This window comes from Symphalangus syndactylus, chromosome 21 (genome assembly GCF_028878055.3).
Source record: "Symphalangus syndactylus isolate Jambi chromosome 21, NHGRI_mSymSyn1-v2.1_pri, whole genome shotgun sequence".
NCBI classification, from domain to species: Eukaryota; Metazoa; Chordata; class Mammalia; order Primates; family Hylobatidae; genus Symphalangus; species Symphalangus syndactylus.
Window position 1 is genome coordinate 68,107,169 of NC_072443.2, and position 13,650 is coordinate 68,120,818.

The 13,650-nt window shown below is 35.3% G+C and overlaps 1 protein-coding gene across 12 annotated transcripts in view; it reads right to left on the minus strand.

The window, feature by feature from the left end:
- Positions 1–13,650, minus strand: part of CHL1 (cell adhesion molecule L1 like) — a 214,700-nt gene that overhangs the window by 67,402 nt on the left and 133,648 nt on the right. For all 12 annotated transcript variants that reach the window (XM_055259527.2, XM_055259522.2, XM_063630735.1 and 9 more), the window contains 2 exons: positions 1,201–1,323; positions 34–204 (listed from right to left, as the gene is read on the minus strand). In XM_055259527.2, coding sequence (XP_055115502.2) covers positions 34–204; positions 1,201–1,323 — 294 coding nt within the window. The remainder of the gene's footprint in view (positions 1–33; positions 205–1,200; positions 1,324–13,650) is intronic.

Below are 13,650 nucleotides of genomic sequence, written 5' to 3' on the forward strand. Positions count from 1 at the left end.
TACATGATGAAACAATAAATTATTTAGACTTACAACTGTTAACTGTTAGTTTCATTGGCATTTTCTGTACAATAGTCCTTAATCTTGGAAATGCAGCAAAGCAACAGTAATCATTGCGGCTGTCTTTTTCTTCCACGTTTGCGAAGTATAGATCTCCCTTTTGGCTCATGTATACTCTTTCATCTTGTTCGATGTGTTCTAATTCTGAAAAGAGATATCTTGCCATTGAAAAGGGCAATTATCCCTTATTGTGCTTCATCTTCCTTTTTCATTTTCTTTTACATTATTATTTCATTTGATTTTTCCTGTTTGCTCTTTAATTCCTCTCAAGTCTGGTCTTACTACAGGAAAAATGAGCAAAAAGGAAAACAAAACAAAACAAAAACAACAGCAAAACCCTTGGGAGCATACTTTTTACCATTAACAAAAGAAGCCCGCTGGTAGACAAACAGTGGTAAACTCCGTTTACCATCTTGGTCTCCACCTCTGCTCTATGAATCTGAATTGGCTTAACTGAAAACCGATCAATGCAGACAATGACCTAATTATCACTTGTATTTTCTGAGAATCACATTTATTTAAAACATGATTTAAAAAGAAAAAACAAAAAGCTCTCCAAAAGTTTTATCTGTGATATTCATCTCCCTGTTCTGGTTGCAGCCTGGAAGGTTCTAGGGGAACTGACGTCTGGAACAATTGGCTGTACCTAAGAGTAGCTTCATTTGCTTTCTTCTGAGTGCTGTACAAATAGCATTTTTCTCTATGGTTCACAATGAGAAAACATGTAGAGAGCACTGCTAAGGCATATGCCAGAAGTAGACTTTACAAAGCTAGAATTTCAGATCAGAGTCAGCAAACCTTTTAGAAAATTAAGCAAAAAAGTTAATACTAATTTCTTGGTGGGTGACTGCAATTAGCAGGTAGAGCATTACTAAAATAGAAAGATGAAGCTAGCAACACAAACCCATGTCATCCTCAGCTTTCACATGATCTATATTCCAAAGGTAAGTGCACTGTTTGAAATATAAGAAGTATTGTCTTCATAGACAAACCTTATCATATTAGTAGCATCTCCTCTTCAAATATGAAAAAAGTTAAGAGATCTTTATTTTTTATTTTGTCTTTGGATTCATTACGTTATTGATATGATGGATAGAATTAAAATGTCCCCCTTTTTTGATGGAACGGAGCATTACTTACCAATATTCATCCAATAAATGTGTAAAGGTGGGAGGCCTTTGGGAGGATTGCATGGGAGGACAATTGGATCTCCCTCCTCCACTTCAAGAGGGTCAATTTTTTCTTTTGGGAATTTTGGAACACCTGGTGTAAAAAATCATTTTAATGTGTTATTTTAAAATTAACTTTGACTATAACAACAAATACTTTAATACATTTTTTTTTCCAAAATTGAGCAATTTAAATAAATTCTATGCTACAGATCCTGGTTCTTACATCTCCCCTGCAGAGATAAATACTATTAAGAAACTGGTGTGCATCTTTACACGACTTTAAAAATATTTCTGCATTTTGAAACCCCAGACAATAATGTTTTTGTTATGTGACAACAATAAGGCAATAACATACTTGTGCATATTTCTCTGAGCAGAGATATAAACCCAGAGTCACAGGATTTTCTTGCTTTAGCTTTGATAGATGTGAAATCTTTTTCTCCAAACACTGATTTCACTTTGGGCAGTTACTTATTCTCCTCTCTCGCTTTATTGGGAAGGCCTTGAATGTGACTGGCAAATATTCCATTCAGTGCATTAACCACACTAAATAAAAACTTCTAAGCCCATATGGAGAAAATGGTAAGAATGCAATGAAAAGCCAAATTTGACAACTTTAAGTTGCAAAAAGGGCCATCCATATTGAAATTACTCCCAGTAAATAAAAATTTAAATGAAACGGAATTGATGTAGGAAATCAGACTTGTCAATATTTCAACCTATTGTGTCCTCCCCACATTGGAGTCAATTTCTTAAAAGAGAAATGCAGTTATAATCAGAATATAAGTCAGAATTGTGCAGAATTTGAAATCTAACACCAAAGTTTAATATTTTTATAGAAATTATTGATATTTATAAGGATATTCAAAATGTATTCTTCCTGAGCATTACATTGATGTCTTTCAACTTTTGTTGGGGGAATTTGCATTATAGAATTACACAGTCTTTTGTGGAGGCGAAGGATCTTAGGAAGGCATTTATAACAGTCCCAACTTGATGGAATTCATTAAAAGGTATTCTACTTGTGTATTTCATTCTTAAATTATGATTCACAGCCGATTTTCATTGTTCTTGGAAATCTAAAGGTTTACTCATTTACCATAAAATTTCTTCTTGAGAAGCCTTGTGCACTTCGTATATATTTGTCCTATAGCCCCTCAACCCCCATCCATGCCTTTAGAGGTTGAGGGAATTTGCTGACATTTCTCTTATCGATGCACCAGCTGGTTACAGTGAATTGCTTTTTGTCTAAATTCAAGGACCTTTCAAGTCTTAACATTGCAGGGGGCGGTGTGGTTATACACTGCCTTTGCAATTTTGGAAAGCAGACTTTGGGTCTCTTTATACATTCAGCCATGTGACAGTCTTTTAGTGGATTTCCTCTTGCTCAGTTCATTCTAGGAGATTCCTTTTAAAAAGTCTCTGGAAACATTTTTGAAATAGCAACCATCTTTGAATCACATTTTTGCTATAGGTAGCATGAAATTTCCCTCAAAAGTCAGGAAGGTATGTTTAGTATATTCACTACATTAAGAGCTTGTAGATAAAATATCATACCAGCTACTTGGTAAAGCCTTGGCTTTGATTGACAGCAAATGTTATGGAAAACATTTTGCAGAAAGTACACCTTATAGACATAAGGCATAGTAATATACAAAACGTTTATGTACCCAAATCTCCAAATTCAAACCACTTATTTAGTTTTATTCACTATAACTTAAGCCAAGTAAACACTGGCATTGAAGTCAGTGGTGCTGTTAGGTAGTTGGTGAATCTATTTATACTCAGATACAAGAGGCAGCAGAGGAAATAAAATATTGATTAGAAAATGGAAAGGGCATGTAATCCACTTTGATAACAAGCAAACTATACAGTGCCTAATATGAATACACAGTTCACTGGATAATATCTATTGTACAGTAGTTAATTAATAAGATGTATAAATCCCTAGCTTTGGAAAGCTCCTCCCTGAGAGAGTTCAAAAAAATCTAGCAATTCGAACAGATAGTACAGCCAGTGAAGCATTATCATCCTTGCATTAATTAAATCTAGATTATACAATTCTAATTCTGAAAATGTAAATTTATAATTCAACTGGCTTCTAAGGCACCAACAATAAAAAAGAAAAGAAAATTTATAACTCTACCAAAACTGCTATCGCATGCCATAAATCTTCAGAACAGCTTTTAACTAAATACAAAATGAATATTGGAAAACAGGGATGCATACTTATACATCAATAAATTTAAGGTTTTAGAAGAGATAAATGGCATTAATTTTTCAGGATTTTTTTATGTCTTATCCTTTGACTTTGAAACTATTTAGTCAGTATGATGGCATGATAAAAAGTGAAAATTTTAACATTCACAGATAAATGTGAAATTTAATTACTATAACACAACAGCAGACATAAAGTCTACCTCAATTCAAATAAACAAACGACTCCATTTAAAAATAAATCCAACCAGTGGCATTTACTGTGTTTATCTGGTGATAAACATTAGCATTGTTGAGTTTGGACAACAGTAATACTTCTAAAAGTAAATTAAAAAAATAATTTTTTATGTAAATGAGGTAATTACACTCCTTTATCTTGCCAATATATTTCACAAGGGTACTTCATCAACACCAAAACCAAAAATCACTTAACTTTGTTTCAACAAGACTGGACTTGATCCTGAATGGTCTCTCTGCAAAGGGATCAGAATCAACTTGCACTTAACAGTCTACCTAAGCAGAACTTCAAGAATGTTTGCATTTTGGGAGGCTGAGGCAGGCGGATCACAAGGTAAGGAGATCGATACCATCCTGGCTAACACGGTGAAACCCCGTCTCTACTAAAAATACAAAAAAAAAAGGTGCTGGAGAGGATGTGGAGAAATAGGAACACTTTTACACCGTTGGTAGGACTGTAAACTGGTTCAACCATTGTGGAAGTCAGTGCAATTCCTCAGGGATTTAGAACTAGAAATGCCATTTGACCCAGCCATCCCATTACTGGGTGTATACCCAAAGGATTATAAATCATGCCGCCATAAAGACATATACACACGTATGTTTATTGCAGCACTATTCACAATAGCAAAGACCTGGAACCAACCCAAATGTCCAACAACGATAGAATGGATTAAGAAAATGTGTCATATATACACCATGGAATATTATGCAGCCATGAAAAAGGATGAGTTCATGTCCTTTGTAGGGACATGGATGAAGCTGGAAACCATCATTCTCAGCAAACTATCGCAAGGACAAAAAACCAAACACCGCATGTTCTCACTCACAGGTGGGATAGGTGGGAAGTGAACAATGAGAACACATGGACACAGGAGGGGGAACATCACACACCGGGGCCTGTTGTGGGGTGGGGGGAGGGGGGGAGGGATAGCATTAGGAGATATACCTAATGTAAATGACGAGTTAATGGGTGCAGCACACCAACATGGCACATGTATACATATGTAACAAACCTGCACGTTGTGCACATGTACCCTAGAACTTACAGTATAATTTAAAAAAAAATACAAAAAAAATAGCCGGGCGTGGTGGCTGGTGCCTGTAGTCCCAGCTACTCGGGAAGCTGAGGCAGGAGAATGGCGTGAACCTGGGAGGCGGAGCTTGCAGTGAGCCGAGATCGCGCCACTGCACTCCAGCCTGGGTGCTGGGTGACAGAGCAAAACTCCGTCTCAAAAAAAAAAAAAAAAAAAAAAAAAAAAAAAAAAAAAAGAGAATATTTGGAAATCCCATTATAACCAAGTCTAGATGAGATCAATTTCCTTTCTATCTAATGCCACTATTAATCTATTTGCATCAGCAAAGCAAGCGTATCACAGCATCTATCTTTTCACTCTTCTCCATTAGGCTTTCACATTTATTATTCAGTGTCATAGACAGATTTCTAGCAACAACTAACACCAAGGGTGTAAGTGACATTCAAATATATTCACATCTAGGTTTTTGAAAACTTCCCCAGTCAAAATCTATCACGGAAAAACTTTCCTACAGACAAGTTAGCTGCACATGAGTCTTATTACCACAACTATCAAGGCATAACCAACCTGCAAATACAAAATTTACAGCTCTATGACTTCAAGTGCTGTCAATGAGTTTTGAAAACTCATCATCCCAATTATTTCAACATAATATACAGAAAAATAGCATCTTCATTCATGAAATAAAGAAGACTTCTGAAAACAGAATTCATATCTATAAGATATCCTAAAGCATAAACTAGGTTCTAGCCCAGGCACTAGAAAACTAACTGGTTACAAAGATTCAGACCAATATTTTACCTTTCTGTATCTCATTTTGTTTTCCTTTGGCGTCTTGGAATCCTTTGAATTCATCTCTCTAGGCTCCTCAAACACCTCACCAGGATAGAAGCTTCTTAAAGGTAGAGATATAATAAAACCTAAGCTGTGTAATCCCATCATGCCAACATGCTTGATAGTGAAGAGTAGTAGTGAAATGGCATCAGGGAAATTTAACTAAATACAATTCATGCTAACTAACCACTTCGATGAAAACAAAAAACAAAAAACACGCATTTTCATTGCTACCATGTTATGCAACACTACAGATTATCTTTCTCTGGCACTCAAGGAACAAAACAGAAGGTTTCCTTATATTTTCCTATTTCTAGATGATACTGTAATCTAGCATCAAGGTACGTTCAACAAAGAAGCACAATGCCTTTTTGCTCATCTATAGCATGTGTTACCTGAGTCTCAAAGTATAGACAACACCATGTAGCATCAGATTATCCATAAACACTGAAGTCAGCTGCTTGGGCCCGAGTCCTGGCTTCATCTCTTCCTATGTGATCTTTGAATCTGCTACTTAATATGTTTCAGTGTCCTCATTCATAGATGGGAAATGTAATAACAACTAACTCATTTGATTTATGTTGAAATTTAAATATTTCACATATATCAACTAAAATAGGACCAAGCACTTAAAAATTATTCAATACATATTGGCTACTCCTCAAATATTTTCACTTTGCATGGTACAGCCAAATACATAGAGACAAGGTGGGCAAAGGGACAGGGAATTTTCTGCTGCTGCTGCTCCTGATTTTCTCTATAGCCTGCATCTCAACAACTTCTGTGATTTTGTGCAATTATTTGAATTAACATTTTCAGAAGATATGGAAGAACAGAGGGAAGAAAATCCTGTTCATTTCATGTAGAACATATGATTTGTTTATTGAATTATTTCCCCTTTTTCCATCATTGGACGAATCTTCCTATACCAAAAAGCTTTATCTATTTTGACTTGGCACTCTGTTTACAGGACTGGCCTGGTGAGATTTCGAGTGCCATACGTTTCACTTAAATATGCTTGGCAAATTGCTCAGTCTGCCATCATTGTCACAAATGCATGCTACTGAGTGCACATACTTTATCACCCCTAACTCCAGTTTCTGTTGGTAAAGAGATTTAATTGATTCCCATTTCCTGCAGAGTACCCCATTAATCCACTTACGACTACAGAGAAATAACACTGGCTTTCAGTCCATGAGCTCATAACGAATTCATGCTAAGGAAGGACACCCAATTCAGCCCATTTCATTCCAGGCATTCACATACTTTGGTGAATCAGAGTAAAATCCTCGAACTTAATTAAAGCTTTAGAATTCAAAGTTGCACCCTTAACTGAACAAATTGATCTTTTTTTGTTGATTTGCACTTATTAGTAGAATTTAGCATAGGCTACAACACTCAGGTTTCCTACACTCCCCCTCCAAAATCAGAGTGCTAAAAAGCCAGGGTTTATCTTAAGGAAATTGTCCTGAGGAATTTGAGGAAGTTATGTTAACACAAATGTAGAAACTTAGCACATGAATATTTCTAATTAGTTTTCATTAAATTATTATATAGAAGATTTCATCCTTGTCAGCCATTTCTTAGACTATTTTAATAGCATGTGCAAATTGCAGTGTTACTTTTATTCATTCTTTTATTCTTCAGCCTATCAACCAAAAAATCAATGAAATAAAGTATAATATGCATTCTTGTGACATCTACAAGGCAATGCAGAACAGGAAGGATATGACAGTCTGATATTTTTTCTCATTCTTAAGGATCCTAATGAATACATATGACAATCGACAGACTGTCCCAAACAGTACACAACTAAACGCTTTAATAACCTCAGAGAATTTGCAGCTTCACTATTTATAATAGCCAAAAGCGGAAATAATTCAAATGTTCATCAACTAGTGGATGGATTAACAGTAAACGATATCCACGCAGTGAAATACTCTTCAGCAATACAGAGGAACAAACTACTGATATATGCTACTACATGGATGAACCTCCAAAACATGCTAAGCGAAAGAAGACATACGAAAAAGACCGTATACATGATTCCATTTATACGAAATGTCCAGAAAAGTACATTTAAAGAGGCAGAAAGTTGATTGGTGGTTGCCTAAGGCCTGGAGATGAGAACAGAGAGTGACTGCAAATGAGCACAAGAAATCTTTCTGTGGTGATGGAAATGTTTTAATACTAGATTATAATGATATTTCACTAAAAAAATTACTAAAAAGTCATTGGCTGGGCACAGCGGCATGTGCCAATAATCCCAGCTATTCAGGAGGCTGAAGCAGGAGGATCACCTGAGCCCAGGAGTTTGAGACCAGTGTGGGCAACATAGCAAGACCCCATCTCTAAGATAAATAAATAAATAAATAAATAAATAAAGTATAAAAAGTATTAATTATACATGTAAAACAAGTAAAATTTATGATATGTAAATTATACTTCAAAAAAGTTGTTTATAGCTGGGCATGGTGGTACATGCCTGTAGTCCCAGCTGCTGGGGCGGCTTAGGTGGGAGGATCACTAGAGCCCAGGAGGATGAGGCTGCAGTGAGCCATGTTTGTACCACTGCACTCTAGCCTGGGCAACAGAGCAAGATTCTGTCTCAAAACAGAAACAAACAAACAAAAAAGTTGTTTAAAAACCCAAAAAAAGGAAAAAAATAATCTAGGCTGGGATAGGCCAGAAATGCTAAGTGGAGAAATCTAATCTGTGCACTGAAGGGTGAGGAGTATTCAACAGTCAAATTAGGATTATCTATACTATCATTTTAACCTTACTGACAGTTGGATAATGAAGGCAAGAGAGTAGCTCCCTTCCTTTCCAGACCCAATCACCATATGCATGCACAGGATGTATATTTCTGGAGGACAGTATTTGTTTTTATTCACTGTTAAATCCCAAATTACTAGAAAGTGGCTGGTGTATTATGGGAGTTTCAGGAAGATTGTTGAATAATTCACCGACAAAATCCCTATGCCACGTCTTGGATGATCCATTTAGTTAAATTGTTTTTCAAGTATATAAAAATGGTACATTCTGTTTGTTTGGTTCTTGTCGTTGTTGTTTCTTTCACTCTTTCCCTAGGAAACTTAACTGCAATGTTGTTGAAAATAGAAAACTGGACATTGTGTACAAAGGTTTCTGTTTGTTAACAGGAGACTGGGAAGTAGAAACTCTAACATTTGAATCACAAAGTTTCTATCAATCTTTGAGAAGAACCAGTTCTCTACAGTTTAAGAGAAGAATCGATCAAAGATTGTAGGAAGCTTTAAATTGTCTCTGATTTATAAACTTCTAAGGATTGGGTTGGGTTACTATTCAATATATAGATGGTTGCAGAAAGCTGTCAGATGATGAAGTAATTTCAGGAGAGGCTGGAAATGATGCATAAGAAACCTAATTTATTTTGCTCTTTTCTGCAGCAGCAGCAAAAAAAAAAAAAAAAGAGCAATTATCCAACAATGTAGCTCAGATCCAACTCCCAGCTCTTAATACTCTCATATCATATTCTGGTCAGAATTATCCTTATATTGTTCATGTCTTCACTTGGTCTGCCTAGACAATGACAGAAAAAAAAACCCTGAAATCCTTTAATTGCGGAATCTTAAACCAAATTCTGCCATTCCTTTCTTTGCAATAGATCTAGCTGCTGCCTTTTCCTTTGTGTCTCCATAGCAACCACTAGAATTTAGGTTAGGAATCACCCTCATGACTTGCCTCCTACAACAGATATTTAATCTGTCCTTTTCTCTGGTCTTAACTTATTTCAGCTAAGTATATAAATGTAATATATAGTTTAACAATTATCAACCACAACTTTCATGGCAATGCTTTCTAATCCAGAATTCATGGACATTTCCTATCAAATGTCAATTCAAATCCAAACTCCTGAGGACAATTTTCAGGTTGACATGTCATTGCTCTGATGCTAAAATATCTCAGTAACACAGAAATGTCCACTTGAAACAAATCAGCGTGCTTCACACTTACTCATTTTTTTTTTTTTTTTTTTTTTTTTGAGACGGAGTCTCGCTCTGTCACCCAGGCTGGAGTGCAGTGATGCAATCTCGGCTCACTGCAAGCTCCGCCTCCCGGGTTCACGCCATTCTCCTGCCTCAGCCTCTCCGAGTAGCTGGGACTACAGGCGCCCACCAGCACGCCCGGCTACTTTTTTTTTTTGTATTTTTAGTAGAGACGGGGTTTCACCGTGGTCTCGATCTCCTGACCTCATGATCCACCCGCCTCGGCCTCCCAACGTGCTGGGATTACAAGCGTGAGACACCGCGCCCGGCCCACACTTACTCATTTTAAGAATATAAAACGATTGTTTATAGAATAAATGTAAAAAAACACAAAGAAAGAAAGAAATACAATGGAAATCTATTCACTTACCACCCATTTTACAAAATAGGAATATCATCATCACCTTTTTGTCTGGTGCTGATCTCAAACCCCACTTCCATTTTCCAATTTTTACTTCCATTACAGGTAATTACTGCCATGAATATTGTTTTTATCATTCTCTTATTTTTCATTATAATTTTACAATAAAATTATACCAATCAAAATTGTAGTCAATTTTACATATTTCAAACTTTCTCCAAGATTTACTTTTATTGCTCAACATATTCTTGATGTTTTATTCACCATTGAGTAGTATTTTTGGTATGAATAGAGCACAATGCACTGATCCATTCTACTTTGAGCGGACTGTTGTATTTTTACCAGCATATTTTTAAATACAAACAATGTGACCACAAATCTTCCTGGTACATACGGACAAGAGGCACACGCACATGAGCGAGGGAATGGAATTGTTTGGTCATAAGTAAGAGCATCTTCAACTAAGGAAGGCATTACAAAATGTTTTCCAAAGATCACGCAGTAAACTAGACTGTCATCAGTAGTGGATACATATTCTGTTGGATGTATATTGCAACCTAAAATTTTTACTTTCGGATTTTCTGATATTTCCCAATTGGGTAGGATCAAATGCTTTTATCACTAGGGTTACAATAGTTCTATTTCTGGTAACTAAAGATGTTGAACACATTTTCACATTTTTACTGGCCCTCCAGTCTGAGGTTCAAGTTTATATATGTTCCCACTTTGTCATTTTTCTTTCTCTAAAGATTTGTAAAATTATTTATCAATACATACTATTTTTCGTTATATGCATTGTCAATAATTTTTTTCTGAGTTGTGGCTTATTTTTGTTTGTACTTTCTTCCTAGAGTCTTTCAATAAAAAAAGGATCTAAAATCAAATGTAGGAGAACGTATTCTTAATGATTTCCTTCATGAGGCTTTAATATGACTAAAGAAATCATCCCACGCTGGGCATGGTGGCTCATGCTTGTAATCCCAGCACTTTGGGACACTGAGGCAGGAAGATTGCTCGAGGCTGGGAGTTCAAGACCACCGTGGGCAACATAGGGAGACCCCATCTCTACAAAAAAAAATAAAAATAAAAATTGGCCAGGCATGGTAGCACTCGCCTGTAGTCCTAGTTACTCAGAAGGCTGAGGTGGGAGGATCACTTGAACCCAGGAGTTCAAGGCTGCAGTGAGCCATGAAGCCATGACTGCAAAACCGCACTCCAGCCTGACCTGGAGTAAGTTCCTGTCAAAAACAAACAAACAAACAAACCAACAAACCAAAAAGCCAGAAAGAAAGAAGAGAAAGAAAAAGAAATCTTTCTCTGTATTTATGACCCTGGTGATAAACATATTGTTCAAATAGTCTAACTTTTTAAAACATTTTTTCCTTTCATTGTTCAGTCTGTCATCCACTCTGAATGATTTTTTATGTGATATGAGGTAGAAGTCCATATAAATGTTTCTCTGTGTGAATTATCAATTGTTCCGCAATGTTTAGTTCAAAGTAAAGAGAGTGGGAGACAGAGAGAGAGAGAGAGATCCATGCTAACATGCTAATTCCCTCAACTGTTTTTACATATGTGAGGGTTTGTTTCTGGGTTTGCTATGCTATTCTGATTTGTGTAACCCTGCATAGAATCATAATGGCTTAATTCCTGAATTAAGCTGAATCTTGATTTCTGAAAACAAGAATTCCCTATGACTTGTTATTCTTTAAGAATTTCTACCGAATTTTACCCTTTGTTCGTCAAATATATTTTTGAATCAGCTGGTCACATTCCGCAAACAGAGAAACAAAAACTAAATTATAGGCGTTTTGATTTCAATTCTTCTATATATCAACCCATTGAGAATGAGCATTTTAACTGTATAGATTCTTCCAATAAATAGAAATAGTTTACTTATTTTCTGTTTATCTAGATTTTTTTGTTTTTTAATAAATATGGATACTTTCACTACAAAGATTACATACCACATTGTTGAATTTATTTTCTGCTTTTATACTATTTTCTCCCTTCACTCGTTTATTCTGTTGACTTAAATTAGCTCATTCATTTTTATCCTAAAATTATGTTACCTAATAAGCTAAGATCATTAATTTTCATCCTTTATGCTTTTCTAATATGTCTTTAAAATGATAAAGATCCCTCTAAATAATGCTTTCACTGCATTAAACATGTTTTGTTATGTAGAGTTTTCACTGTCATCACTTCAAAATACATTCTGTTTTCCTTACCAGTTGGTACTTGACCTAAGACTCACTTAGAAATATATTTATTAGTTTTCAAAGATATGTTTTTTAAGTTTTCTATTTATTATTTCTAACTTAATTACATGTTATTTTCCTCATAGCCCAATATATCATCAAATATAACCTTGTACCCTGTGTGTATGAAAAAACTCATTTTGCTGTTTTAGTTACAATATTCTATATGTTTTCATTAGATGGAGCTTGTGATTTTACTCTTTAAATCTATGTGCTTACTGATGTTTTTCTCTGCTTGAGTGAGAAAATAATGAAAAAGATATGTTAATATCTCATTATTATGGTGAATTTGTCTATTTCTCTTTGTAGTTGTATTTTTGCTTCATGCATTTTAATATTATATATGTCTAGTAAATTAATTTCCATGAAGGCTTTTACAAATAAAGTCTGTTATGACTGATGTTAATATGGTCGTACCTACCTTCATTTGGAAAGCATTTGTCTGGGATATCTTTTCTGTCTTTTTCATTTCAACAATTCTGTATCCTTATGGTTTAGATAGATGTGTTGTAAAAAGTTTATAGCTTTTTTTTTAAACTTAGCATTTATTCTATTTACTTTTATCTTTGATTTGTGATATATTTGAATTTATTTCTATCTCTTTTTCTTTCTGCTTGTCTTACTTTTTTTTCTCTATTTTTTCTTCCCCCGCATCAACCACATAGTGTGATAATACCTTTTCTTATAATTTTAGTGTAAATACTCTATAAATTTTAAGATGCACACCTTACTTCTGAGTCTAAATTGGACCTATATTCCTTCCTCTAGAATTATATAAGGACTTTAGGACAATTTAAATACAATGCCCTCTCTGAACTTTTGGGTTAAAGATTCCTCATTTGTTTTACTGAAGTTTGTGGGCATTCTGCACCCCCAGAATCAAGTGTTCATATTTTGCAAGTCCTAGGACTTTCTTTGAAATACTTTCATGTCTAGGACTCTAAAAGAAGAAATTGCCAAATAGAAGCTGGCTGACAGTTTTATACTTACCAATTTATCCTATAAAGGCTTTGGCTAAAATTGTGTAATGGTGGATATATTAAGAACGGGGGAAAACATGATAAAATACAAAAGGTGGTCATGGATATCCCATGCACATAGGGCAAATAAGCTATGAATGAAGTACACTACTTCAGGGGACAATTACTGATAAATACACCTCTAATAGCAAAGTGTCTTGCAGTTTTACATAAATTTTATTTATGGTTAACATTACCAATAGCTGGTTCTCCTTTCCTAATGAGCATCATACTATTGATGTTAGATGGGACTATGCAACTTGCTTTGCCCCACCTAACAAAACATGAGTAGGAGTTGCCTGCATAACTTCCTGTTAGAAGCATTTAAGAGCCAGTGTACAATTTTTCATGTTTCTGTCCCAGACTCTTTGACCAAAATGGCATGTTTCACAAGAGGCAACCACAGAATGATGATGTCTCCATT